Source organism: Neurospora tetraspora (assembly GCF_033439725.1).
Source record: "Neurospora tetraspora strain CBS 560.94 chromosome Unknown B0H65scaffold_7, whole genome shotgun sequence".
Taxonomy (NCBI): domain Eukaryota; kingdom Fungi; phylum Ascomycota; class Sordariomycetes; order Sordariales; family Sordariaceae; genus Neurospora; species Neurospora tetraspora.
This window is the reverse complement of record NW_026944389.1, coordinates 1038273-1064435: the sequence shown is the minus strand read 5'-3', so window position 1 is coordinate 1064435 and position 26163 is coordinate 1038273. Positions and strand designations below refer to the sequence as shown.

Sequence of the window (26163 nt, the reverse complement as noted above, 5' to 3'; positions counted from 1 at the left end):
TGTAGATGTAAGATGGGGTAGTAAGGTCCTCAGCCCTGTCAGACGCTACGGCAAGGTACATGAGTTCCATGCTGTTGGTACCGAGATTCGAGAAGAAACAACAGCGTTTTGTGGCTTGGAAACAGCTGAAATGCAGCTTGCCTTAGCAGCATTGATCCGTCAAATTTCCTATCTCGAATCATCCCCGCGAGCAAACTCGATGCGAACTTGTATGTTTGCCTTGGAACCGCTCTGGCTGAACGTGTCCCAGGTAAAGTTGGTCTTCCAGCTTTCACACTTATCTCGTGTATATCGTAAAGGAGCGCATCTAACCCAGGCTAGGCACTTTGTTCTGGAGAGATAACCAGCTTTGTCAGTCCTGTCTCATGACATTGCAAGCTATATCATACCCCTGCAGGTCTATATGTCTGTTGGTGACAGCATCCCCGGCCTACATGCGTGCCCGTGGCGTAAAAGCCGCTGCATACCCGACAATGTCACGCGGAGTCTAACAAGAATGGAACGCTTCTCAGGGCCCCGCATGCTGGGTGCAGAGATACAGTGCAAAAGTGTCTTTCTAGCTGCTACTCCAGCCGAGAGAAAGAATCACGCACTGGCAATTTCTACTCCGCTCTCGCCTCGCTGAGCATTAATAAATGGCATATCGCTCAATACCTCCAAGGCTGTGTCAGGATTAACGAAAACTGTTTCAGCCACGGTTCTTGCTTGAGGTGCTTGTCGGCATTTTCGAAAGATGACCATGGGTCTCATGCGGCGGGGAGGCTAATGAACGACTTACACGGATTCCCGAGGATTGATAGAAGACGCGATCAAGGGCTCGAGCTCGAGCTGGACATTTGTTTGGCAGCACGAAGCTCGTAGGATCCGACAGCAATCCGAACCTTGCTATATCGGGCGGCCGCTCGGCAGCCTTGGCATCAGGCCTACTGAGCTCAGCTTGCAACCTCGATCAGATAGGTAGGTAATGGGGCATGACTTCCAGCCACATCTCAATTACACTAGGGCCAGGCTTTGGGTGAAATGCTCAACGGTTCAGGTAGAAGCAGGAAGGCGAAAGTAGGTGTACCCATTGCTCCGGTGTCGGGAGGTAGAGACAGGTATTCACCCTCTCTGGGCCAAAAGCCAACATGCGATATTTTGAAGGCGCGCCGATATTATCGACCTTGATCGACAAGTTTCGTTGTGTTTGCAGTGGTACATCATTTGAGGATGGTCACAAAAATTGAACCCAAGGTCGTGATGACCATTTAGGTCAGAGCGCAAGTTGAATCCCTGGACGAGGGTGACAAAACGCCGGAGATCATATAGGATTTTGAAGATTGCCGACCGAGTAGGTAAGCGACAACACTCACACATCACCTCAGGAACCTAGACCTAATCTCCCTCATGCATCTCGGGTACCCTTCCCTCCCATTCTTTCTTTCCGTTTGCCTATTGTTCTTTCATCAGACCTCCTGCCTAATTCCGAGTGCTTCCTGCGTGTTTTTCCTTCTCGACTGATCATATTCACCAAACTTTGCTCGCAGACGACCGAATCCGCTGATGATGTTTTTCGCAGGGCTTGTATGTCCCTCCGTGAGCTGCTACCTATCTTGAGACTGACGACATACGGAGCTCTTTGGCGCAAACCTGTGAGGAAGCCTCGCAATGGTTATATTTGAGTAAGAGTCCGTCCTACTTCATCATGAACTGGTGATTTTAGGAGCAAGTGTCTAACAAGCATCTTTAGCAGCTTCCCCAGCTCATAGCCACTCTTATCAATTCCCCAGGAATTTGAGGCTACGGGTCATCTCAAACGATGGCACAACATCAACGCCGCAAGAGTGAGATCACAGCAGCTCGAGGACTTTGGTTGTGAACAACAGATACCCAATCATTGGGTAGCTGATCTTCGATCTGGTGTAACACAGAATATCACCACGTTCTCCAACGTTGCAAAAGAGTAGCAAAAGAGTAGCATCTGCCCAAGTCAACAGCAGGACCGGACTCCGGTAACCGGGTAGCTAATGTTGCATCTTCAGCCATTGACGTCTTTTTCGGGGAGCAGTCTGGATCTTCCCTGACTCGACAGACGCCATGCCTTAGGCTTTGGCCTTATCCGGAACCCACGCCTCTCTCGCGGACCAGTTGCCGGTTCCCGTAATTGGGTTATTGGGTAGTTGGAGTACCGTCCACCCAGTGACAGCACCATCGCATGGCAGCCCTGCACTGTACACCTCCCACAAGGAAATCCCCTCAGACGTTGCCAGCTTTCTGGGGATTGCTTGGAGGCTGTCTGCTCTGTATTGCTAGGTATCATAGGATGCCCTGTGCATTACGGGCTCTTCGAGTCGTCGGTGAAAGTTGGGCATATCGAGGACAGAAGAGCGGGGCGGTCATTCTGTTTTCTTGAGTGTGAAGCCATCCGTTCGAGTTCGGAGAGGTACCTGAACGTGGTGTGTAGAGAGACACTGTCGTCACAATACCACCTTGGACACACCCAATCCAGTCAAGATTCCGCCAGTAAGGGAGAGGGTTACTGCAAATGGATTCACACGCCGATAAATTGGGCTCTAGGCTTTCCGCTAGTGGCATGCCGAGGTAGGTCAACCCTTCGATATCTCATTCCCCAGGGATTCCTTGCCTTATTGAGGGGTCAATAAAGAATATGATTTGAAGAAACGCTCTTTCCTGTCTCGATAGAAGCCTTTTCCACGCAGGAAGGTGTGGTAGCATAGGTACACATGCAACCAGCAGATGGCAAGACTAGTTTCCAAAAAAAAAAAAAAAAAAAAAAAAAAAAAAAAAAAAGTAAGTCTTGTGGTCAGCTTCGAGCAATAGGCGCCGCAGAGGGGTGTATGTCAACACGCGGGTTACATAGGGTGGATATGGAAATAGACCCTTCCTTGTCTCATGGCTCACTGGGACCTTATCCAAGCGTGACAAATCCTGCGCGCCTTCTCGCAACTCCATAAAGGATCTATTGCCAACAATCAAGGATCCATCCGCGTCTCTCCGCACCATTCCCCAGTCGTTAAGCTAAACGAGGATATCTCAAGGCCAAGCTACCTCCAGTTGTAAGACGTATGGTAGAAGCGCCTCATGCCTTGTTTACGACAGAGGTTGTGGCACTGGAGATATAGTCGGGTATGGACGCATGGTTCCGGAAAGGCGGGAGAACACGTCTAGTACTCGCCTACCCATCACTCTTCTAGGGTGGTGGTGAACCTTTACTGCAACCCACAAGACCAGGATGATCGGCAGCTATGAGGAATAAGGGAGCTCCTCGGTAGCCAATGGAAGCTTTAACTTTCTGTTCACAAGCAGAGACCGTCGCACCCATCATGCTACAGGAAGGAACTGAGGGTGCTGCTGTAGTACCCGTATACACGAGTCATCTACCACTGACCTATCGGGGATATCCGCTTAACATCTCGTTGATGTTTATGAACTTCCGGGACCAATGATGTTGCTGGCAGCCCGGGGGCAGGAATATTGGGCGTACTTACTACTACCGGACCAGTCTTCCCTACTTGCCGGTCTGCCACCATCGGAAATTCAGGCTTCAGATATCGGGTTTCCAATGTGCCATCTGCTTCTTTTGTGGAAAGCTGCAATGTCTTGGCAAGGTGAAACTGGATCTTTGTCGGTTGCCTGTGTGCCTTTGTCACCATGAGCCCAACCGTCACGAAACCGACATAAAATGCCTCCATCTGGCACCAAGCTACTTACACCAAGAGAGATTCTTTTTCCTGACTTCAACGCGCCTTTGACTTGCTGCAGAAAAGAGATATCGACTCCTTTGAATTCTATTATTCCGGTCCAGAACAGGAGCCGAAGGCAGGGCCTTAGCTGAGCACTTGCATACCCGTCAACATTTTCACCGGGCATCAGAATACAAGCTCTCTCACACAGAAGCTCACATACTCTTTGCCTGTCATCAAGACCCATGACGGTGAGTAAGAGTGCGCGGGGGTATTCCACAGGACAGAACAAAGTATGGGAAAGGGACCAACTGATGACAATGTCTTTCCAGTATCAGATTGGCGATGTTGTCTGCATCCGGGGCGCAAGTCTCCGCTACAAGGTCATTGCCGTTACTGGCTCAATGATCACGATCATCGTCGTGAATCCTCAACCAGACGGCCAATACTTGCCATTCACCTCCACGTCCCTCCAGAGTGTCGACGAGTCAAGGATCGAAAAGGTTGAGACCTAGCAATACCATGCTCATGGCTGATTGTGACCTGGGAGGTACGGGGTCGTGCGTACATTAGGGATTGCTTCTGTGTTGGAAGTCAGATTAACCAGCGTCCAAGGTCCAGCGAGGAAAAGCACTTAGCCTAGTACAAGTAGGAGCAACAAGCAGAGGAGGCAAATAGTGCCCGTATACCATCCGACTTCCATCGGTTGATCACTGGTCGCCGGGCCAACCATACTCTGCAGTGACCTCAAAGTGAAAAGGGACTGAGACGGGAAGGCCCTTCACCCCCATTGTAAGTAAGGCTGCCAGGCAACAATACCTTCCGCCCTGCCACGAAATTACATACCACCCCGCCCCTCCTGTTACCGTCTTCATCTCTCTTGGTATCCTTCTTCCACGGGTTGCCATCCCATTCCTTTTCAGCCTCAACAAACTTGCAAATAAACAGCTTCCCGCCGACATACCCCCTCCCTTCATCCACTTCCACTTGGATTGTGCTACACCGAATCCGAGTTAGTATTCGGCCATCTTCCGTCGCGCTCCTACGACTGGGACGCCACTCGCAGCAACGCTTGACAACAATTTCGGCATCATGGAGCAGCCTCAGGTCAAGATGATCGGTGGCCGCGAGTACGCTGCCACGGGCTCCAAGTTTGGACCCTCTTACCTGCCCGTCGACGTTATGGCCCGCATGAATGCCTCGCCGCACCAGGGTCTCGCCATGTCCGCCGTCGTCCACGTACTGAACCCCTCCCCGCGCGTCTTTGAAAGTATGAGGATAACTGACATGGCGCTCAATAGGACAAACGATCTTTGGACTCAGAGGCACCCGCCAGAGAGCCCCTCCCCGGCGTTGACACTGACAAGCACTTGACCATGCCTAGCCCTAAGCGTGGCCCCGTCGCGTCAACCTTCCGCCCGCTGCCCAAGATCTCCAAGGCAAACGGTAAGCTACCTGTTCGTGCGCTTTGGATCCCACGTCCGTACCCAATGGCGCGCGCTGAGACTCCCCCCATCATTCTTCCTCCTCCACGCTTGTCGAAAGGATACGTGACCTCGGAGACCCTGAAGTTTTCCAGACCCGAATCCACCGGAAACCTGAGTGCAAGCTACTACAGCTCGGCATCGTGGAAAGAAGAACTCGCAAAGGTTACCAACAAGCAATGACGGCGTGGCTCCAGTCTCCAGAGATAACGCATGCGGAAGACCAAAAAAAAGCACAAAAAACACAAAAAAAAAGAAGCCTAGCATAGTAATAGGCAGAGTCTCATCGTTTCTCCCGACTATAACTCTCCTTGCTCTCTCCTTCATCCCTTGTCGTTCCATCCTTCCTTGCAGTGTTTCGCTTGGAACTATCTGCCAGCGCAGTGATATTTGCTGCATCTTTGTCAATGATCAGGATAGGAAGCTAACTATCTGACGATGTCGTGTACTGTTTACCACAGGCCAAGGATCTGTCCACTCTCTTTCTTTGCCCGTTAGCATTGCCAACAGCCCCGCGGAGGCAGCCATGGCCCACCTTATCAACACTCTTGTCGATAGCGCCAAAGCCACCTTTGAGGATCTGCTCGCCAACATGGCCGGCTCGGCTTCTAACACGGTCAACTCGGGCTCCGACTCTGGTGCTGCTGACAACGACAACGGCAACGACAAGGGCAACGGCGACGGCAGCGGTGATGGCGCAGCCTCTTCTTCCACCACTACCACCGCAGCCAACACTACCTCCGCCACCGGCTCCAACATCGGCACTCCCCGCCGTCGTCGCGCTGCCGGCGGTGGCTCCGGCGGTTCAGGCCGCAAGCCCGGCGGCACTCCCCGCAAGAAGCCCGCCTCCCGTGCTGACGTCATTGAGAAGCGCGGCTCTTGCGAGCGCTGCAAGAAGTCCAAGGCCAAGTGTGAGCCCATCCCCGAGTGCATCCGTTGCGCCAAGGACGGAGTCGAATGCTCGCTCAAGGAGACGATGATGCAGGAGACTGGTCGTCGTCTGGGTGCTTGCCAGCGCTGCAAGAAGAACAAGGTCGGCTGCAAGAAGATCGAGAGCTGCGGTCGTTGCCACAAGGCCGAGCAGCCTTGCTCTTGGGCTGTTAAGGCTTAGACCGACACCGATAGGATCGTTGAAGACGTTGCGGGAGTTCTGGAAAAATGGGTTTGTGGGGCGGGTTTTCCATCGCATTGTGGTGGAAGGATTATCCGTATAACCTGTTTCCGAAGACTTCAACTGCTTCAACGCCGACTTGTGGCCTAGAGATACCCGACTTTATGAGCTTTAGTTTTGGTGCAGTTGGCTTGGCTGAGGGGTCCTTTGCGTTGTTATGGATTGATGGTTATCACATGGCTTGGAATTGAGGAGTGTCCTTTGCGCACATGGGCTGAATCATGAAGACGAACTGGGGATGGGAGGAACTTATCTTGGACTGCTCATTGTCCGTTGCTTGGGGTCTTTTTCTCTTGCTGTACTTTTATGGGAGACGATGCCTTTAGGGTCCTCCACGGACAGCTGAATCCAACAGTCCAATGCATTCAGTGGTTAATTGTCGACTGCTCCAAGGCGGAATACATGAGAGTGATGTTGTGTGCTCAAACGAATCTGATGTGCACAGCCAATTCCATATTTGACACCGTAATGCATACATGCATACTCTATCTAGGTTACATTCGCAGTGCTTATCTCATTATAGAGTACGTACCTGCTACATGTTGGACGACTTTACGTCATACAAGTAGTCCCCTCGCTCCTTTCCATTTTCCACAATTTCTCCAAGCACCAGAACTCTGTCCCGACACTCAACTTCACGAAAGCGTCGACGCCAGCTAAAGTGGCCAAAATGATCAAACGTGGTAAGCATTAATCATCTGGCTCTCTCTATTCCATCATTCATGCGCTAACTCAGGTACTGAAAACAGCAACATATCTTACCTCCATCGCCGACCCTTCCCTCCAACCGTCGCATCAGTCGGCGTCCTCCCCAAGCTCGGGTTAGCCACGTTATCCGGAAACGAGCCTCCCACAGCAACATTGAGCAGAATGAACTTGGGAGTCCGCGTAACCGCCGTCCAAGCCGTCTCGTTATTCACCCGGTTCCCATCCACAGTGAACACGACATTCCCATCGATCCTCCACACGACCTTCTCCCCCCTCCAACTCCCGCCGGGGTTCGTTCGATCGATGTCCACCGAAAACTTATGAAACCTGCTTCTGTCGAGCGCCGCCTGATTGGTGACCCCCGTATACTCATTGCAAGGCCCGCCCGGCGCATTCGGCCCGCAGTGTATCGTCTGCCACGCTGCCGACGCGCCGTTGACGTTCTCCAGGATGTCAATCTCGCCAATCATCGGCCAGTTCCAGTAGTTGCCTCGGTACGCAGAACTCAGCATCCAAAATGCAGGCCAGATGCCAAGCTGCTTGCTGGCGGGGAGGTCACCGAGCTTGATCCAGGCCTCGATTCGGATCGCCTGGCCGGGAGGACAGACGATATCTCTAGCTGCGACAGTCTCAATTCGGGAGGATGTCCAGGCGCCCGTGACTGGATTCTTGACTGGTGTGATTTGGAGTGTTCCAGAAGTGGTGATGACGATGTTGTTGGTGGAGGAGGTGTAGGTCTGGACTTCGCCGGTGCCCCAGTTTCCTGGACCCCCGGGGTAGGATGTGCCCAAGTCAAAGGCCCATTTGGAGGTAGAAGGAAGGGAACCGGGCCAGTACAGGGAGAAGTTGTCGACGAAAAGCGCCTTCTTGAAGCCCTTGGGGAGGTAGACGTTATACCCGGGTCCGTAACCCCATTCCTGGACTGGTGTTGCTGCAGCCTGCACGCCGCCGAGGAGAGCAAGACCCGCGGTCAAGACGACACAAAAAGGGCCCATTTTGAGGGATTGGACGCTCGGCAGGGACGACGAGCTGGCTCGCGGGAAAATGCAAGGAGAGAAGATTGGGTCGAAGCCGGAAAGCACAACACCACTACAGCGAGCCGCCTGGTATTAACCGAACCGAGAAAGGGAAGAAGGTAACATCCTGGAGCTACCGTATAGGTCCATCTTATATGCTAGTCATCCAGGCACTTTGCCATACCCTCGGGGGAGGCTGGTTTATTGCAGCCACCATCGTCGCCGCGCCGGCATGCTTCGCGTTCGGGAACGGGAGCATTCCAGTTTACCCCTGACCTCACTGACAAATCTGCTCGAATTATGGAGGCTGAGAAGCTAATATGTCTCAGATCCGCTAGCCACGCTACCGCCCCACTTGAAAATAGGTAGTTCCGAGAACGATCCAGTCCAGACTTGCCATAGTGGCTACCTATCCGTGGTCTAAATCGATCCGAAGGCCACATGCACAACAAAAACCGAGGCAAAGGATGCAAGTTCACGGCCTCATTCAGCTGAACACTATACGAGAACGATAGCGAGCATATGGAGAGGCAAGAACTCGTACATTACCTGGTGCCCCAATGTCATTCTTGGTATCTCCTCTAGAGGTATCCTTTCAACGGACATTCACTGGAAAGTATAGCTGTGATGCGTCGTGCAGTTGTTTACCTACTCCTTTAGCCATAGGCTGTACAGATAAGGAGTGAATGGCATCTGAGTGTCGCCGGCTGGCTATCTTGGCGCAAATTGCAAACGCGTTGTGATGCATCGCGAGTCGTCTAGGCGGTGGGCGCAACCTGACTTTTGTGCCTCACGGACCAAAAAGGACCATAAATATCAGGAAGCAGTAGCCTTCCTACAATCTCAAAAGTATCCAAGATTACAACATACGTCCATCGTCAACTAGGCTTTAAGCGGTATCCAACTTTGCGTACGACCGTCAGTCAATTCAGGGCTCACTACCATGTGTATCCGCCGATTTGCCGAAAAGAAATGCTGAGAATGCAAGAACGTCATTTGGAGCGAGGTCAAGGAGGAAAAGTGCTGGCCGATGGTTCTGGAAACAGAGGAGGAGGCTAAGAAAAAGGGTCGAAGCCGAGGGCAGTTCGGAGGATGCACACAAGGGGTGACCAAAAAGACTGATACAGACTGGAGCATTTGCTCCGACTGTGCCAGGAAGTCGTACGTCTAGGGCGTTGACGGTAGGGTTCGAGTCAAGCCGATAATTCGATGACACGATGGCAGTTTGGTGGACGAAGGGAGCTGACAGCTCAACGCTCTGAGCAATAGCAACTTCAGATCACCACAAGCATGACACTCTCGTCTACTTATAAGAAAAATGCTAGCCCCGAGGGTAGCAGTTTCAAATACGTAAACTCAGAGATGGGATTGATCCATGGAGTACAGAGTGCCGGTGACGGCATCATCTTTGCATGCTCGAGAAGTGACAACAGCATTCACCTAGCACAACGCCCAATTCTTCCGTCCTCACCTTAATTCTAGACAACAAGTATCGGAGGATGGTGCACCAGCAACCTCGATAGCGGCCAGTCTGACCTGTATCCAGCCGCATAATGGCACATCCAATGTGTCACTACAGAATAGAATGGGAAGCATCTCGTCATTGTGTAAGACCAGCCCAACTCTGCTTTCTAGGGCGCTGGATCCTATAAAAGACTGGCAGCAGCGAGGCAAATTTCTCCCATCTCGGTCCCTATAGCCAGTTCCAAGCTTCAAACGAAGCTGCTTCAACCTTTGTTCCACCCTTTGACATTCACAGGCACCCAAGAATAACCCATCAAGCATCAGCCATCAAAATGTGCAGAACAACCGTATACGAAATCTACTGCGCCGACTGTAACAGATTCATGCGCGAGCACAGGGGCAGGGAATATTGTGAACAAGTTGACGAATACTATAGAAAAGGCTACCGATCAGGGCTAGAATCGAGCGCTTCTTGGCCTGACGGGTATGGCAGGTGCGCAGCCGGAGAGACGATCAACACATTTACGAACACGAACACGCAGCGATGCTTTGCTTGCAAGAGGAAGAGAGACGAGAGAGGGGAATCACTCAGGAGAAACATGATAAGGCGCCAGAGTTTATGAAGTACCACGGGAGTTATTAGCGGCTGGGGAATAGATGCTTCCAATCCTGACGAATATTAGGTAAAGGGGAGAGATCTAGGTTGAACGTATGTCAGAAAGAACTCTCAGTCGCTGTTTGAGGCTTCTCCGCCTTAACGAGCAGGTGTAATCAGTCAGAAGGGAAGGAAGAACAAAAGAAAGCACGAGAATAATTGGCGCATGCATTTGTTTGCACGCAATGTAGATGAGAGACCCTACGTGCAGTCGTGAGCCCTAGTCTCCTTTCAACATTTAAGTACTGTTTATTCTTCTTTGCCATCTTTATAAAAGTCCCAACGTCCATCGTATTTTGGATCAACCTCCAATTTGGACAAGCAACATATCCCCTCTGTGCCTTCCCGTACCTTCGTCAACGCCATCAGCGTCTGCAAAAATCCACTAGTATCTCGCACATCACTACCCAACCACCCTGTAGGTATCCTCCCTGACGAACCCTGTGTTTTATCCCAAACAGGTCCAACAGCTCACTTTCCCATCTCGGCAGCAAGCTTCTCATATCACCACTCAATCAAATCCACCGCAAGCCCTCCTCCACCATCCACTACGGCTTACCGTCAGTAGAGGTAGAGCCAGCCTCCCGTCTACTCCGTCCTCGAGCTCCGAATTCCGAGCACCGATTTGGCTGTCCCCTTCCAAGCCATCACAGCTCAGAAGCCCCGTCAAAACCAATTCACTATGTGCCGGCACAACATCCACTCGATAACCTGCATGTCATGCGGCGTAGAATACGAGAAGTGGATCCGCGAGAAGCCGTGCCAGAACCAGTTGGCTCGTGATCCCAATCCATTGCTCTACGAGGAAATGGACGGATTTCGCAATATTGGCAAGAGGGAAAAGGTTATGGAAGGCCGGGGCGCGTGTAGAGATTCGGTTATCTGCGAGATTTACTGGGATGGCCTTTGCACGACGTGTCGTGAGTATTCTAGGGAGGATTGCCGAGCGGGCTTTTCTCCTCGAGGGGGTGTTTGGTGTTGGTTGGATTGAGGGGTGTTGGATACTTTCCGTTTGAGATAATGACGATGGGGATGTTCTAGACTTGAAGGCTGATTTCTGATTTTTATATGATCGGACTTTGGCACCGTCATGGCACTGTTTGGTTGAGACAATGAAGCAGTGCAGTGTCCATCCAGTGTGTGTCCTTTGCTTGTGAAGCAGAGTCCAGACACATGTGCGCGGAGAAAGGCGGCTTTCACACAAACTTTCACGTTATTAGCTAAGAAACGAGGTCATCCCAAGTAAAAAGAGACCACCGCATTCGTACTTCCCATATGGCTCTGACGGAGACCGCTCTCGAACGTATACCTCTAGTAACATTGGTTCAAACCCAAACAAACCAAATGTAACAGATGAAAATGTGTAGTCCACAAGATAAATACCTCTGCCTCTACCCGTCCATCGCTCAGTCCTCCCCTACACCTCACCATCCCAAACACAAAGCAGTTCAAGCCTACAGTGAAAACCACCTGCGTTAACCAACAACACCATCAACAACTGTTCGCTGCCTCACCACCTACAGTCCAACAAAATGTGCACCCATGCCATAACCCGCACCAAGTGTCCCGGTTGCGCTAGGGAACTGAAAACCGAGACCAAGGAGACCAAATGCAGCGACGCCACAGCCAACAACAAGAGCTGGGGCAAGTGCAAGAACGGCGGTAGTACCACGGAATCGAGCAAATACGGGGATAAGCATTGCTCGAGTTGTAAGTGCAAGAAGAAGAGTACCTAGCGCCTAGCTTCGAATAAATGACTTGTTGGGTCATCTCGCCACCATCCGTGAGGGAGTGAAAGGGAGCGGAAGGGAGTGGGAAGTAGGTAGTCTAGCAGCTAGGAGTAGGGAAATAACAGTCTTGTGTTCTAATCGCCTAATTCCGCTGATACTGCCTGCCGCCTCGCCTCACTTCAACCTCCCTACGTACCCTTCCGCGTCCCAGCCCTTACTATCTCCAGATGTCCCCTTTCCCGCGTAGCTTTCTCTGCGTGGCTTGTCAGCCAAGTGGTCGTAAGAATTAACCGAAAACATCACGGTCCAATATATCACGCCTTCAGTAGACTCTTTCATGCATCCACGCGTCTTTCATACACCTTTTGATCAAAATTCAGAACATCTCTTCGTAAACAAGGCATAACAGATTTTGGCCGACGTCCTCCAAATTATTACGAGGCATGCCACAGTTTTGTTAACGGCCTTTCTTAATCAAAGCGAGCGGCATTGGACTGTCCATGCAACTAATCGGTTTATTCTTACGACCACTCGTCGGTGTAAAGGGTACCTACTCTAGCTACCATGGTCGTACTGTGTCGGGCGGCGCGTTCTATGTTCACCGTTCCTGCCACCGTTCCTTCCTGCCGCCGCCCAGCCGGTACGTCCTTCTCCTGACATCGGACGACAAGACACTCACCCGCCACGCGCCTGCCCCTGACTGGCCCTAGCCCAGGCACCAGCGGCCATTATAAGGTCCGTTACCTAGCCCCTCTACCACAACGGGGAGCCCTGTGGTCTCATGGCGCAGTGGTTACCGTTGATGAATAACTTAGCGCGGCGGTTTTCGTAGGTATGCAGCTGGGGTATTGTCGTTCGTTCTACAAACCTACCTGGGCAACTTAGCTTTTTGCTTTCTTTATTTGATTGGGGAAGTGGTGAGGATGTTGGAAATGGGGGGTTTGGTTTTTTTCTTTTAGTTTTGGGGGTGGAAAGAGTTTTTGTTTGGGGAGAAGGGAGGTGGAAAAACCAAGCGATTTGGAGAGGGGACTGAAGAGGAAGAAGGAAGGAAGGAAGGAAGGAAGCTTTTGGGGACGCGAAGAAGTTGCTGAAGCGTGCTGTGCATAGTCGAGTTGAAGAGTGGTCCGAGGCACAAGTAGAATGAGGAAGAGAAATGGACAGAGGGCTTGGGGAGAGAGCCTCCTTGGATCATGGTGTTGTTGGTGTCAAACGAAAGAGTGAAGAGGACATTGTCGACGAAAGCGGCGAGTCGGAACGAGGGTGATGGACGAAGAGGAGAGCCTTTCGTCCTCGTCTGTACAATTCAATACTGGTTTGTTTGTTAGTTTGGTTCTTCGATTATGGGTTGAATAAGGGAATTTTGGAGCTTTCATTGGCCTCTAAAGAGAAGAATTATCCTCCGTTTGAAGCGATATGGGATAATAGTAAGGGCTTAGGACGCTACAGAGGCTTCTTATAGGTGTCCTATTATGCCTCTCTCAAGGCCTTTAAAACTGGAAGATATCAGTTTCACGGCGTTCACCCGATAGAAAGCCGAACGCTTTCCTGTATCCAATAAAGCTTTGGCCTTTTGGTACCAAACTAACAAACAAACCAGGTCTTGATTGTATACTATAAAGTCGAAATGTCATGTCGGCCCTCAAACCATCAATTCACCTGCACCTGATCCAGTCCCCGGGGTGACGAAGTAGTACGTGTGATGTATCCAGCGTTGCACACGCCGTGAAGGTAATCGATGTATTCAAAATATTAACTCGCACGTGAACGGCCTCGTGGGAAATAGATATCGAGTATTATCGAGTATAAGTATCGTAGGCCCTCTGGCTTCCCAAAGGCCGACGAGGTCAGTACCGACAACAGCAAGCCCAAGCCTCCATCTTGACTGAGACCAGAAACAACCACACCCAAGAAACCCAAGCAAGCTATTACAACTACGGATAGCCCACCCAGCCAAAATGTGCACAAACCACATTTACGTAACGACTTGCTATTACTGCGAGGCCGAAATGGGCAGAAGGACCGAGGAGGTCAAATGTGACCATGTCCGGAGGTACTACCTCTCATGGCGCGGTTGCGGCTACAGCAACAACGTGGAGCATGCCGAGTTCAAAACCTGCTCGTCGTGCAGGAGGTCGATACGCAGGAGATGAAGGACAACGAAAGGGGTAAAGAGGAGGAGGAGTAAAGGAGGGAAAGAACGGGGAAGAAGAAGACGGGATGATGGGAAATCTGAAGGGGACATGGAGGAAGGAAATGATTGAGGAGTGGACTGTGGAAGGGGGGTTACCGGACCTGCTTGGAATGAGATAATTTGGGGCTGTCACTCAGCTGGTTGGTGACGGGGAAGGGAAGGAAAAGAAGAAGTTGAAGGAAGTAAAGAGGTGAAGTCTGGAAAGGAAGGATGAAAAGGGGTGTGTTGTTTTGCTTAACCCACTGAACTTCCACCCAGTCTCAAATACACTTTTCAACCAGACCATGACACAAAACAATAGCCAGGTGATCATCCATGAAACCCCTCCTAACAAACGCCCAAGCTCCAGAACTGGAGCCACCCTTTGACCGTGATCTTATCCGTCTTGTCGATGAAGCACAGATCCCTTATTATCCACCTCATCTCCATGATCCTTTCCTGCCATTACCCATATGATACCGATGTCCCCTATCCCACCCTATACATCCTCAACCCTTGTAATGTCTACCGTCTTCACCGTCTTCGTGGTCTTGGTGTTCCTTGTCCACCACCCCTGGAACCTCTTAGTTTTCCCGCCCGTGGTGACCTTCAAACAATCCTCAGCCTCCTTCAGCAAAGCCTCGAGTTCCTCTTCCGTGGCATTTCTTGTCAGGAGGGGCTGCATGGAGGCAGTTAGGCGGTCCAGTCGTGCTTGGTCGAAGCCGTGGATGAGCCCCTCGGTTGTTGTGGGTTTGGTGGTCTTTTTGAGAGGCATCGAATAATATTTCTGGAGTTTGACGAATCTGTCGGTGGGTATGTCGGTTTATTTGTGAATCTGATGATGCGACTGGTGATTATTGTGGGCAATTAATACCGATTACAATACATGTGAATTCTTGTTGTTGAAGTGCTTTATGGTTGAGAAATCGAATTCGGGATTTCGCTGTCGGACGGAACGGCATATTAAGCTTAGGGTCCTGACCGTCTTCTAGAAGTAGACTCCTTCCTGTTGTCTTTGAGACACAGTTTGCCTTGCCAACAAGGGGCCCATTGTCGAGTCTTTGTCCACTGAGGCAAGTGCTCGGCAAGTGAACCATACAGGAAGTCGGCCATGCGCCAGGCTGGCTGAATGGCTTTGAAGATGAGCGGGCTGGAACAAAGAACGACCATGGGGAGGAACCGAGTCCGCGCCTTCGGGAACTGTAACGGTCCTCTGGGTAGTGGGTGACCAACCGGAAGGCCCTCTGGGGTAGCGATTTCCACATTGGGCTGTCCACCCCTCGGTGGCTTGATGCTGACCCGAAGAGTCGGGTGGAAGGAGACACGGGAAACTGTGAGGCGCCGGCAGTTAATGGATCTATCTGCCGGAAAACAGAGCAACGGAACGGGACAAGATAGTAAGTAGCGGATCATCAAGTGGTTTGTCATGGGAATGAAAGAAATAGTAAGAAAGTACAGGTTGCTAGATGTCCAATGGGGCCTAGAAGAGCAATACAAGAGAACGAATCATGAGCCCGGCCATGACTGTAAAACCGAGAACTCAAAGCACAATGATAGCCACTAGGCGATACTCGCCATCAATGGGGACATTCAGAAAGTAAGGTTCTCTGGTATCACTCGCTCAAACCAATCCGCTGGCTGACGTAAACAAAACATAAACTGCTTGACCGTACAATATCCATCCAAGAGGCATGTTTTCCCATGCCAAAAAAGCCGGAACGCCTATATATCCACCAGGCCCAAGAACGCCAACATGCAGAATCAACAGGATAGATAGAAAAAGGATGAAAACAGGCCAAAAGAGGACAGCCTATTCCTCAGACCACTGCTTGGGTGCTTGTGTCTGTGAGTGAGAAGCGACCACCGTGTTCACCTAGATACTCCTGTTGTGCGCTTCCCTCAGACGCTTAATCCAATGTTTGCGCACGTGACTGGGCATCTTGCAGAACACCATGGCCTTGTTCTCGTCCGTGAGGGCCTTTTCGGCCACCTTGAGCTGAAAGTCCATATCCTCCTGGGCGAAGTCTCGGAAGAAGATCTCGACGGCTTGCTCTGCCCAGCTCAGCTTGGGCTTGGGAAAACGGAAAACCTCTGCCAGGGCTGTTACCGCATCGGGAGTAGATAGACTGCTGACTGCGGAAGAGCTGGCAATACCCGAGGCTTGGGAAGCGTGGTCAACAGAGCTTGAGGCAGTACGACGGCGTTTTTCAGCGTTGGTAGAGCCGCTGGAGCCACTGCTGTCAGGCATGTGAGGCCTTCTCCGGTTCTGGACAGGATTCTCCTCGGGCGGCGTGAGGGCGGACGTGCTCGGGTTATTTCGGGGTTGATGTGCGGTCGGGTTGGGCCGGGAATGTGGTGGTGGTTGAGACGACGGCAAGGTTGGTGGAGTGGGAATGGGGGCCAAGACGGGGGCGGGGATGGGAGAGGGAAGAGGGGCGGAAGCCGAATGGACTGGCGGCGGCGGAGGCATGTGGCCCTGTGGATGAGGGTTTGCGTAGGATGGGTCGGCAAGGAGGTTCATGATTGTCGTATTAGGGGCATCCTGGTCGGCGTGGCCTGGACCATGACCGGAGCCGGGGCCGGAAGGGTTGAGGTTATCATTCGTCTTGCGGGGGCGTTGTTTGGTCAGCCGTTTAGGGGCACCGCCAGAGCCGATGACATCGGGGAACAAGATCTCGTATAGTTCTTCATGTTCAAAGGGTCTGCCACGAAGGGAGCGAGAGAGTGGCTCCATCTGATAAAAGGAGACATGGGGTTAGCGGAGTGACAAGGCAAGACGGGACGAGGCAACGGGATGCCGACATGACATGACGCACCTGCAAATGTCTGGCCCATGCTTCTTCGGATGCATTTACAGTCCTGGTCATGACATCGTAGTGGAAGTCTGGATCCTCCCGCAGACCGCGCCACAGACGGAACTTTTTTCGAGCATTGTCACTCTTGTTGATGAGGTGGCCCTTGTTGGCATAGGCGTTATGGTGGGTGATGAGGGCCTGCAATGCGCGGTCCCAGGCCTCGGGCTTGAACGTGTTGCCCTCGCGTAGACCGAGATGGACAGACTCGCAGAGGGAGGTGAAGAAGGTGGTCTCATAGGCCGTGTTCCAGCTGAAGCGGGGGCCGCGGTGCTTACCGGGAGCCAAGGCGGGAGGGCCGGCGCCGGAAGCCGAGGCGGGGAAGGGGTCGTCGGACATTGGGGGCCGTGTGGTCCGTGTTCCGTCCGTGGTTCCGTCCGTGGTTCCGTCCGGGATCCGTACGGGGTCCGTTGACTATTTGTACGGACTGTACGGTACCGTTAGGGTGCGTTGTCGAGATGGGTGGAGCCCCCTTTCTGGTCAGATGGTGACGGATGCCGTTGACGCCGTTTGTTGACGCCTACAAGTGTCCGACGGAAGCTAGACAGTGGCCCCGTCCGCCCGTCCGTTTGTCCGTCTAGCAAACGGGACTGACGGATGGCCAAGAAGAGGAAAAATGAGAATCGAAGACGGGAACCAAAAAGCTGGGGTTGGTCGGGAGGGTGCGAAAATAGGAAACGGAGGCAAAGATGGATTGCAGTCAATGGTGGGTCGAGGCGGGCCGGGACTGTGAAGTCGGTTGGGAAGCGTCAAGCAAGGCAAGCGTCAACACACAGCGCAGCTGCCAAAGCGACGGTCAACCCGACAGGTGATTGCGGTTGTGATTGCGACTGCGACGGCGACGGGAACTGAGCGCGCCTCGGCGTTTCAATGATAAAAAGGAAGATGTTTCGTTTCAATCGCGCTTCCGTTTCATGGCAATCATGGGAATCCCGTCATCAACCGCGTAGATGAATGGATGGTTTGAATGGTCATAGAGTGGCAATCGGGGTTTGGTGCAGGTCAGTGACAGCCGAGGACGGGAATGCGATGCGAGAAGGAAACTGTGAAAGTGCCGCAGTCCAGTTCCCCGTCACCGTTTTGCCGAATGATTGCCAGACACAAAGGCTGCCAGGACACTGCGCAGTGAGCCTGCACTGAAGACGGCAGAGCGGGGCCTGTCGGACCGCAGATAAGGTATGCTGACAGCTGGCATAAGCGTCTCCACTGGCGGAGGTACAAGCAAAGGTACAAGGAACCTGGAAGTAATTCGAGCAGACTGCAGTCAAAGCGCAAAATTACAAGTCACCAAAAGTGAAACGGAAAGAGTCGAGTCCAGACCTTTGCTTCCTCTCCTGCCAAGCCAGGTCACGGGATCTTGTGGACCGTGCTCTGCGACTTTCTGTTACTGTAGGTAGATTCTGGCCCAGTCTGCACTAACAATTCCGGCGCCACCGCACAACCAGAGAAGTTGTTCACTGCTTCGACTTTACGGACTTTTACAAGACATCAAAGCTGACACTTGACTTTGACCTCAAGAATCCCCCATTGATCCTTGCACTACCAGCCCGTTATGGCCAGCACGCGTGCATAATTGGGATCATCGGGCTATGTGTGTCAGGACAGCTCCAGGTGCAAGTGCCAATCCCCGGAATATGGGAGTCGTCCTCTTCCGTGATCCGGGGATAGCTTCTTTTTTCTCAAACGAGTCGTTCAAGCTGATCACAATCCACCGAGTTTCATCGGGCGTACTCAGCCAATCACACATGACCGAGATTAGGTGTGCCCCAGGCCACTTACACGCCCAGTTTCAGAATGCCAAGCCCTCTGTTTCAACTGTTTCGAAAATTACCGAGTTTATGAGTCGTTACAACAACAACTCGAGAGACTCGACAAGTGTCACAGCCATCCATACCTCTAGCTACCAATGGAGTTCAGAAGGATATGGCTGCTTGCGCGGCCAGCCCCTTGGAGTTTCGATGCTCTTTTCTTCCGAGCCTCCTGACGAGGCCTCCTCGTCGGCGTCAACGGTCTAGACAGCAGACCATTTCCCCGTCTTTTGTCTGAGCGGTTCTGGGTTTGAATCTATATTGCCTCTTTCCTGTCCTTCCAACAACATAAAAGATGCAATATTGACATCCAGAGCTTACTTTGTCTGTGTTTTCCCATTCGCTTCTGCTATAGTCTACCACCTGGCGTGGTGGTTGCCCTATTATTCTGTCTTTTTCACTCCCATCACTCCCTCACAATGCCTGTCCTTTTCAAGCTTTTCATCCTTAGCGTCTTGCTTTCCCTGGTGGTGGCTGCGCCATACACCAAACGCTCATTCAAAGTCGAACGGATCAGGAATCCGAACTTCAAGGCACGCAATGGCCCCAGGGAGCTGTTGAAGGCGTATCGGAAATACCGAATGCCAGTTCCACAACCCCTACTTGATGCCATGAACGCCCAGAGAAACGGCACCACACCAACAATCACATCAATAACCCAGGAAGACTTCTCCGAGAGCTCCACGCCCGACACCTCGCGGATAGATGCCATTGGTGGCAGTGGTAAAGCGGCGGCAGGCACAGAGGCTGGTGCCGTCACAGCCACCCCTGAACAGGACGACGTCGAATATCTTGCTCCAGTCACCATTGGCGGTCAAACCATCAACCTCGACTTCGACTCGGGCTCATCCGATCTATGGGTCTTCAACACACAACTCAGCCCCCAGATAACAAACGGCCATCAAGTCTACAACCCTGCTGCATCCAAGACCTTTAAATTGCTGCAGGGACAGACATTTTCCATCAGCTATGGAGATGGCTCTGCTGCTGCCGGCAATGTTGGTACCGACGTGGTTGAAGTTGGCGGTGTCGCTGTCCAAAACCAGGCAGTCGAGCTTGCCACCCAAGTTTCCCAGACATTCATCCAAGATACACAGAACAACGGCTTGCTTGGCCTTGCCTTCTCCAAGCTCAACACTGTCCAGCCTCAGCAGCAAAAGACCTTCTTCGACAACGTTCTCCCCTCTCTCGCCGAGCCCGTTTTCACTGCCGATCTCCGCCATAACGCTGTTGGTGCTTACGAGTTTGGCCGCATTGATAACACAAAGTTTACGGGACAGATGGCATGGATCCCCGTCAACACAGGCATGGGCTTCTGGCAGTTCACAACGTCTGCCTTTTCCGTTGGAAACGGCCAAGCTAAGAAAGTGGCACCGGCACAGGCTATTGCCGATACGGGCACCACTCTGATGCTTGTTTCCCAAGCAGTGGCCAACGCCTATTATAGCCAGGTCCAAGGAGCTCAGAACGATCCAAATGCGGGAGGAGTCACATTCCCTTGCAATGCAAACCTTCCGGATCTCTTCGTGGATGTGGGCGGGCGGTATATGGCCCGCGTCAAGGGCGACGACATCAGATTCTCCCAAATCGATGCTACTAGTAAGTCTATACCATCTCCTTACGACAGAGCCATATGCTAACATCTATGCTTCAGCTTGCTTTGGTGGTGTTCAGCCCACGACATCTGGGTTGGAAATTTGGGGAGACATCTTTTTCAAGTCTCAGTTCGTCGTTTTCAACGGCGGTAACAACTCACTCGGTATGGCCCAGCATGTGTAGAGCACATGCTCCATGCCGAAGAGTAATGACCGCTATGACGTGTTTTGTGCGAAAATGATTGAATATAGTATACTTAATAATATCATTTTGAAGAACCGTCCTTCGGGATCTATTGCCTTGCTTTAGCTCAGCCGGTGTAAGTTATGTGATCACTCAACTCAGTTTGACTTGTGACCTCCGATGTCAAGTGGACAACTGATTTTGCACGGCCTGTCTCTCAGCTACATGAACCTCGGCGTCTTTCCTCGAAAACACGGTATATGGATGATTGGTGGGAAGATTTATACGTATGCATCGCACCAAGAACTCTGGTTGATCGTTTCCGCGAACCATTTCCGATCTCGTCACAAAGTTGCATTTGCCATACGGCCTAAACCCGGTCCCCCGCACTCAATCCGACATCACAGCCAGGAACATACATCACGCGAACTTCAAAGGGACCATCCCCCGCATTTCCACTTCAGCACTGACGACTGTGGCTTCGGCGTGAGCTTCTCTTGGTATCATTTCCCCAATCCCGAAAACACGGTGGGAGTTCGGCCTTTCTCAGGGGGCGGGGTGTTACACAGCGCGAAAAGAGGCTACATGTCGCCTAATCAATATATGGCAATGCGGCCCGGCTGTTGTCGGTGGCCACAACCGTTCGGGATGCTTCCTTGGCCAGTTGAAGCACATAGTATTCGCTCGCCTCGTGTCCTTCCGAATCTCCACAGCATCTCGTCCACTGCCGGAACTGCACCCCGCCATTTATCTCGCACATGAAGCATGACCCCAATGCATCACGACGATCATTCGGGGCCTCAGCGCCCGATGTCTTCCAGTCTGAATCCAGGTCTTGCATGCCCGGAAGATCGTATTGAGGATGGGTTTAGGTAAAGTGGCGGTAGCTATCCGTCCAGGAAGCTCGCCGTGGTTCCGACTGGGCATTTCTTGGGCGTCAGTATAAGAGAAGGTCGTTTCTTGGTCCGGGGAGACGGGAGAATGGGTTTGGCCTTACGGAAGGAACTCAAGCCTGGCTGAAGAACAGGGACACAACACTCAACACAGAGCCCACCATGCACCTTTTAATATTCGCGGTGTTGGCCACGTCCTCCCTCGCCTGGGCCGAGACCGGCGAGAAGCAAGCTCGTCAAGCTGGTTCAGGTTCTGCGGCATGGGACGCTGCCTACTCCCAGGCAAGCACTGCTCTCTCCAAGCTATCACAACAAGACAAGGTCAACATCGTCACCGGAGTCGGTTGGAACAAGGGCCCCTGTGTTGGTAACACCCCAGCAATTGGATCCATCGGCTATCCTCAGCTGTGTCTACAAGACGGCCCTCTTGGCATTCGGCTTGCAGGAAGTGTCACCGCGTTCACACCCGGTATCCAAGCCGCTTCAACATGGGATGTCGAACTGATTCGACAGCGCGGCATCTACCTCGGTGCGGAAGCTAAAGGCGTTGGCGTACATGTCCTTCTCGGACCCGTCGCCGGACCACTTGGCAAGATCCCCAATGGTGGACGTAACTGGGAGGGTTTTGGTCCGGATCCCTATCTCACAGGTATTGCAATGAGCGAGACCATTGAAGGGATCCAGAGCAATGGTGTCCAAGCTTGCGCCAAGCACTTCATCCTCAACGAGCAGGAGACGAACCGCGAGACTATCAGCAGTGTCGTCGACGACCGCACAATGCATGAGCTCTACCTCTTCCCTTTCGCTGATGCTGTACACTCAAACGTTGCAAGCGTGATGTGCAGCTATAACAAGGTACGTTTTCCCCGGTCTCCCTTGGAAGCTGAAGGACTTGAATGACTGACATGCTTCCAGGTCAATGGCACGTGGGCATGCGAGACTGACAAGATCCTAAATGGCCTTCTAAAGAAGGAGCTGGGCTTCAAAGGATATGTCATGAGTGACTGGAACGCCCAGCACACCACGAACGGCGCTGCAAACAGTGGTATGGACATGACAATGCCTGGCAGCGACTTCAATGGCAAGACGATCCTGTGGGGACCACAGCTCAACACCGCCGTCAACAATGGCCAGGTCTCCAAAGCAAGACTGGACGACATGGCCAAGCGCATTCTTGCATCGTGGTATCTGCTCAAGCAGAACTCAGGCTACCCGGCCACCAACCTCAAGGCCAATGTCCAAGGGAACCACAAAGAGAACGTTCGCGCAGTGGCAAGAGATGGTATTGTTCTGCTCAAGAACGACGACAACATCCTACCGCTCAAGAAGCCCAGCAAGCTGGCAGTCATCGGGTCATCTTCCGTCGTAAACCCGGCCGGAATCAACGCCTGCGCCGATCGTGGATGCAACACCGGTGCGCTCGGCATGGGCTGGGGCTCTGGCACAGCCGAGTACCCCTACTTCGTAGCACCCTACGATGCTCTCAAGACCCGGGCACAGTCCGACGGAACCACCATCAACCTTCTCAGCTCCGACAGCACCAGCGGCGTAGCCAACGCTGCCTCCGGAGCAGATGCCGCACTAGTCTTCATCACCGCCGACTCCGGCGAAGGCTACACCACCGTCGAAGGCGTGACCGGCGACCGTCCAAACCTCGACCCCTGGCACAACGGCAACCAGCTAGTCCAAGCCGTGGCGCAAGCCAACAAGAACACCATCGTCGTCGTCCATAGCACCGGCCCCATCATCCTGGAGACCATCCTCGCACAGCCGGGCGTCAAGGCCGTCGTGTGGGCCGGTCTTCCCAGCCAGGAGAACGGCAACGCCCTCGTCGATGTCCTGTACGGCTTGGTCTCTCCGTCGGGTAAGCTGCCGTATACCATCGCCAGGAGCGAAAGCGACTACGGCACTGCAGTGCAAAGGGGAGGAACGGATCAGTTCGCTGAGGGTCTGTTTATCGATTACCGCCACTTTGATAAGAATGGCATCGCTCCCCGGTATGAATTTGGTTTTGGTCTTTGTAAGTTTTTCCCTTTCCTGTCCCCTTCCATACTAAGAACAGTCCACTTACCTCTGTATGCCAACAACAGCCTACACAAACTTCACCTACTCCTCCCTCTCCATCACCTCCACCGCCTCCTCCGGTCCCGCCTCGGGCGACACCATCCCCGGCGGCCGCTCCGACCTCTGGGAGACCGTCGCGACCGTCACCGCCGTCGTCAAAAATACCGGCGGTGTGCAGGGCGCTGAGGTGCCTCAGCTGTACATCACGTTGCCGTCTTCGGCGCCGTCGAACCCGCCCAAACAGTTGAGAGGGTTCACGAAGCTGAAGCTCGCGCCGGGGGAGAGTAAGACGGCTACGTTTAATTTGCGGAGGAGGGATCTGAGCTATTGGGACACGGGGAGGCAGAATTGGGTGGTGCCTAGTGGGAGCTTTGGGGTGGGGGTGGGTGCTAGTTCGAGGGATTTGAGGTTGAATGGGAAGTTTGACGTCTCATGAGTCTGTCGAGGGGAGTAGGGGAGCTAAGCCCTTGCCTAGCTACCTGTTTTTGGATGTGGCCGTATGGGTGATGGGTTTTGGATGACATAACCTTTAGGGTAAAAATTTGGAATGCTTATATCTTCTTCAGCTGGATATGTGTGCTGACGTTTCGGCACCTGTGCAGTCTCGGACTTGAAGACCAGTTTCTAGTAGAAGAAAGGTCTAGAAACAAGCCTGGGTCTTATCAGCAGACACCACAGTTCATGATCATGTGGTCGAACATATCGATGGGTTCGAAGTCTCCGCGGATGTTCGGATCTTAGCCTTGCTCTCTGGGCTTAACCTTCTCCCTCTCACCCCCAGAGTCCCACGAGATTCACGTCTGCACAGGAGAGGCACAAGTCAAATCCCGTGTAGCATCAGCCCATCAACTACCACCGCCCAGCCTCCCCACAAGCCCTTTATGTCATAATCAGCTCCAATCCACAGGCAATAGAGTAGTTCGCAGTTGGATCATCACCTCTTAAACCTCCCCCCCCCCCCCCCCCCCCCCCCCCCAAAAGGACCGCGCATTGTCATCCAGAAGCAACGGCCTAAGCCGAAGCAACCAACCGGCATCCCGTCCCCGGATTCCATCCCATCTATTGACTTGAGAACCATGTTTCATCTTCAACAACCCCCATCTGCTCATGGTGCCGGGATCAAGGGGCGATGGTAACTTCTCATGTCACACGATGACATGCCTGTCTCCGGACTTCGGCTGTGGTACCACGCATGCTCCGAGGATGTTGAAGGTCAGCCACGGCAACTACATACCCTCCCTCATTTCCCAGATACGGTACTTCAACTCCCTTCCGCGTCATCTCTTCGTCGTTCCCCCCATCAAGCAAGAGCTGAAGCTTCAAAGCTTCGAGAACTAGCTCACTGTCTCTGCTGTGCTTGTACGTAGCCGGCGTGGTCGGTAGTCAAGAGTGGAGTTGACAATGTAACCGGCCTGCAGCTAGCCTATCACCAAGACCGCGAAGCTAATGGGGGCACACCTAACAAATAACCTGTTGTTCTTGCCCTCCGCGTGCCTCCGCACGGCGTGCGCCCTGCATCCCTGGAATCCCGCCTGCTTTGATTGGGAAAGAAGTTCACACCAAACCCACGAAATGCGCTCACGGGTGTGTCAGACTGCCAGTGTGTGTTCGTTCGTTCACCCGCCCTTCGTTCGTTGTTCCCCTCACTTCCAGACCCTAGTGGGGGGATGGAACATTCATGAGGGGATTGCATTAAAAATAAGTTCAGGGCGACAGGGCGTGACGGCGTGGCTGGCCCCTTATTCGTCTCACCATGGCACTAGTGACTAGTGTCGATGCTACTGTAGGCTTGTTGGGCTGCTAGAGGTAGTGCTGGGCAGTCAGCGTAGCGCCACTACCGCGGGCAGCAGGGCTTGGGATATAAGAATTGAACTTCCCCTCAAACTTCAACCTGATGTTTTCCTTCTTCTTCTTTTTAAGACTCTTCGACTTCAAATCAGCCCTGAACGAACATCACAAACTCACCAACTCAAACAAACCCCCAACAACAATAATCATGTGCGGAGACTCTTGCTCTTGCGGTGACAGCTGCAGCTGTGCCAACTGCACCACGCACAGCAAGTAAATACATTTGACGATGCAAAATTGTAAGTGACACACGTCTCCCATCTTCACGTTCAACTGAATCAACCCCTAACACCATCCAGAAAACAATTCCCAACTGTGTCAAACCCGACATCTCCATCTTCTTCCGACGTTTTCCGATTATCTCATCAAGACATCGCCTCTCATTGAACCAACTGGCAAGGGGGAACCGGCAACACCGACATGGAGTATCACCTCACCACCACTCAAGAGTTCCTTATGAATCGGTTCCGAGATTCGGTCTGACTGGAAGTGATGGACATTCGAGGTTACCACACTGGGAAAGCTTGTGATGGATGAACGACTCGTTGTGCTGCATTAGACAGGCATTAGCGTGAGCTTAAATCCAAGGAAGATGGACCAACTTTCTTTTTCGTTCCTCCCCTGATCCCACAACTTTGTGGAACCGGGTTCGAATCACTGCATGCCCGGATGGGGGTTCCGGTGTTTCGACCGTGCAGGTTTTTTGCCTGGAGTTATTGTGAGGGGGGAAACTTGCTTGTTTTATTGTGCTCGTATGTTGCTCATTCATTCCTATTCGAAGACGGAACGGGCTGGGAAAGGTGAGTGGTGAAGTCGTGCCCCTCGTCCCCTTCTAGCT

The 26163-nt window shown here is 52.5% G+C and overlaps 10 protein-coding genes across 10 annotated transcripts; 6 read left to right on the top strand and 4 right to left on the bottom strand.

The window, feature by feature from the left end:
- Positions 1–4003: 4003 nt before the first annotated feature.
- Positions 4004–4198, top strand: B0H65DRAFT_432377 (uncharacterized protein; the record flags this gene model as incomplete). Its single annotated transcript, XM_062825000.1, has 1 exon — positions 4004–4198. The coding sequence occupies one exon, from the start codon at positions 4004–4006 to the stop codon at positions 4196–4198; it is 195 nt and encodes a 64-aa protein (XP_062678314.1).
- Positions 4199–4775: 577 nt separating this feature from the next.
- On the top strand, positions 4776–6278 carry B0H65DRAFT_432557 (uncharacterized protein; the record flags this gene model as incomplete). Its single annotated transcript, XM_062825011.1, has 3 exons — positions 4776–4922; positions 4985–5129; positions 5629–6278. The coding sequence occupies 3 exons, from the start codon at positions 4776–4778 to the stop codon at positions 6276–6278; spliced, it is 942 nt and encodes a 313-aa protein (XP_062678313.1).
- A 792-nt stretch (positions 6279–7070) lies between these two features.
- On the bottom strand, positions 7071–8041 carry B0H65DRAFT_511251 (concanavalin A-like lectin/glucanase domain-containing protein; the record flags this gene model as incomplete). The annotated part of the gene is made up of 2 exons (XM_062828471.1): positions 7071–7100; positions 7127–8041. The coding sequence occupies 2 exons, from the start codon at positions 8039–8041 to the stop codon at positions 7071–7073; spliced, it is 945 nt and encodes a 314-aa protein (XP_062678312.1).
- Positions 8042–9858: 1817 nt separating this feature from the next.
- On the top strand, positions 9859–11917 carry B0H65DRAFT_433662 (uncharacterized protein; the record flags this gene model as incomplete). Its single annotated transcript, XM_062825083.1, has 3 exons — positions 9859–10019; positions 10800–10812; positions 11705–11917. 3 exons carry the CDS (start codon positions 9859–9861, stop codon positions 11915–11917), a joined length of 387 nt encoding a protein of 128 aa, XP_062678311.1.
- A 2663-nt stretch (positions 11918–14580) lies between these two features.
- Positions 14581–14856, bottom strand: B0H65DRAFT_433352 (uncharacterized protein; the record flags this gene model as incomplete). The annotated part of the gene is made up of 1 exon (XM_062825063.1): positions 14581–14856. One exon carries the CDS (start codon positions 14854–14856, stop codon positions 14581–14583), a length of 276 nt encoding a protein of 91 aa, XP_062678310.1.
- Positions 14857–14956: 100 nt separating this feature from the next.
- Positions 14957–15640, bottom strand: B0H65DRAFT_285531 (uncharacterized protein). The gene has a single exon (XM_062822941.1). It carries the CDS (start codon positions 15507–15509, stop codon positions 15051–15053), a length of 459 nt encoding a protein of 152 aa, XP_062678309.1. The 5' UTR covers positions 15510–15640; the 3' UTR covers positions 14957–15050.
- A 304-nt stretch (positions 15641–15944) lies between these two features.
- B0H65DRAFT_285529 (Myb/SANT-like DNA-binding domain-containing protein) lies at positions 15945–17401 on the bottom strand. Its single transcript, XM_062822940.1, has 2 exons — positions 16898–17401; positions 15945–16815 (listed from the first exon to the last, which is right to left on the bottom strand). Exons 1-2 carry the CDS (start codon positions 17270–17272, stop codon positions 15955–15957), a joined length of 1236 nt encoding a protein of 411 aa, XP_062678308.1. The 5' UTR covers positions 17273–17401; the 3' UTR covers positions 15945–15954.
- A 1653-nt stretch (positions 17402–19054) lies between these two features.
- On the top strand, positions 19055–20618 carry B0H65DRAFT_285517 (penicillopepsin). Its single transcript, XM_062822939.1, has 2 exons — positions 19055–20340; positions 20396–20618. Exons 1-2 carry the CDS (start codon positions 19161–19163, stop codon positions 20518–20520), a joined length of 1305 nt encoding a protein of 434 aa, XP_062678307.1. The 5' UTR covers positions 19055–19160; the 3' UTR covers positions 20521–20618.
- A 957-nt stretch (positions 20619–21575) lies between these two features.
- B0H65DRAFT_445206 (glycoside hydrolase superfamily) lies at positions 21576–24876 on the top strand (the record flags this gene model as incomplete). Its single annotated transcript, XM_062825725.1, has 4 exons — positions 21576–22268; positions 22329–23433; positions 23504–23761; positions 24845–24876. 4 exons carry the CDS (start codon positions 21576–21578, stop codon positions 24874–24876), a joined length of 2088 nt encoding a protein of 695 aa, XP_062678306.1.
- On the top strand, positions 24726–25347 carry B0H65DRAFT_285490 (uncharacterized protein). Its single transcript, XM_062822938.1, has 2 exons — positions 24726–24836; positions 24896–25347. Exon 2 carries the CDS (start codon positions 24924–24926, stop codon positions 25245–25247), a length of 324 nt encoding a protein of 107 aa, XP_062678305.1. The 5' UTR covers positions 24726–24836; positions 24896–24923; the 3' UTR covers positions 25248–25347.
- The last annotated feature ends 816 nt before the right edge of the window (positions 25348–26163 follow it).

Excerpts from the sequence above, each read along its gene's own strand:
- B0H65DRAFT_285531 (XM_062822941.1), bottom strand. The coding sequence starts at position 15,509 with ATGACAAACCACTTGATGATCCGCTACTTACTATCTTGTCCCGTTCCG.
- B0H65DRAFT_285529 (XM_062822940.1), bottom strand. The coding sequence starts at position 17,272 with ATGTCCGACGACCCCTTCCCCGCCTCGGCTTCCGGCGCCGGCCCTCCC. Across the intron at positions 16,816-16,897 it reads CATGGGCCAGACATTTGCAG|ATGGAGCCACTCTCTCGCTC; the intron begins GTGCGTCATGTC and ends TCCTTTTATCAG.
- B0H65DRAFT_285517 (XM_062822939.1), top strand. The coding sequence starts at position 19,161 with ATGCCTGTCCTTTTCAAGCTTTTCATCCTTAGCGTCTTGCTTTCCCTG. Across the intron at positions 20,341-20,395 it reads CTCCCAAATCGATGCTACTA|CTTGCTTTGGTGGTGTTCAG; the intron begins GTAAGTCTATAC and ends TCTATGCTTCAG.
- B0H65DRAFT_285490 (XM_062822938.1), top strand. The coding sequence starts at position 24,924 with ATGGGGGCACACCTAACAAATAACCTGTTGTTCTTGCCCTCCGCGTGC.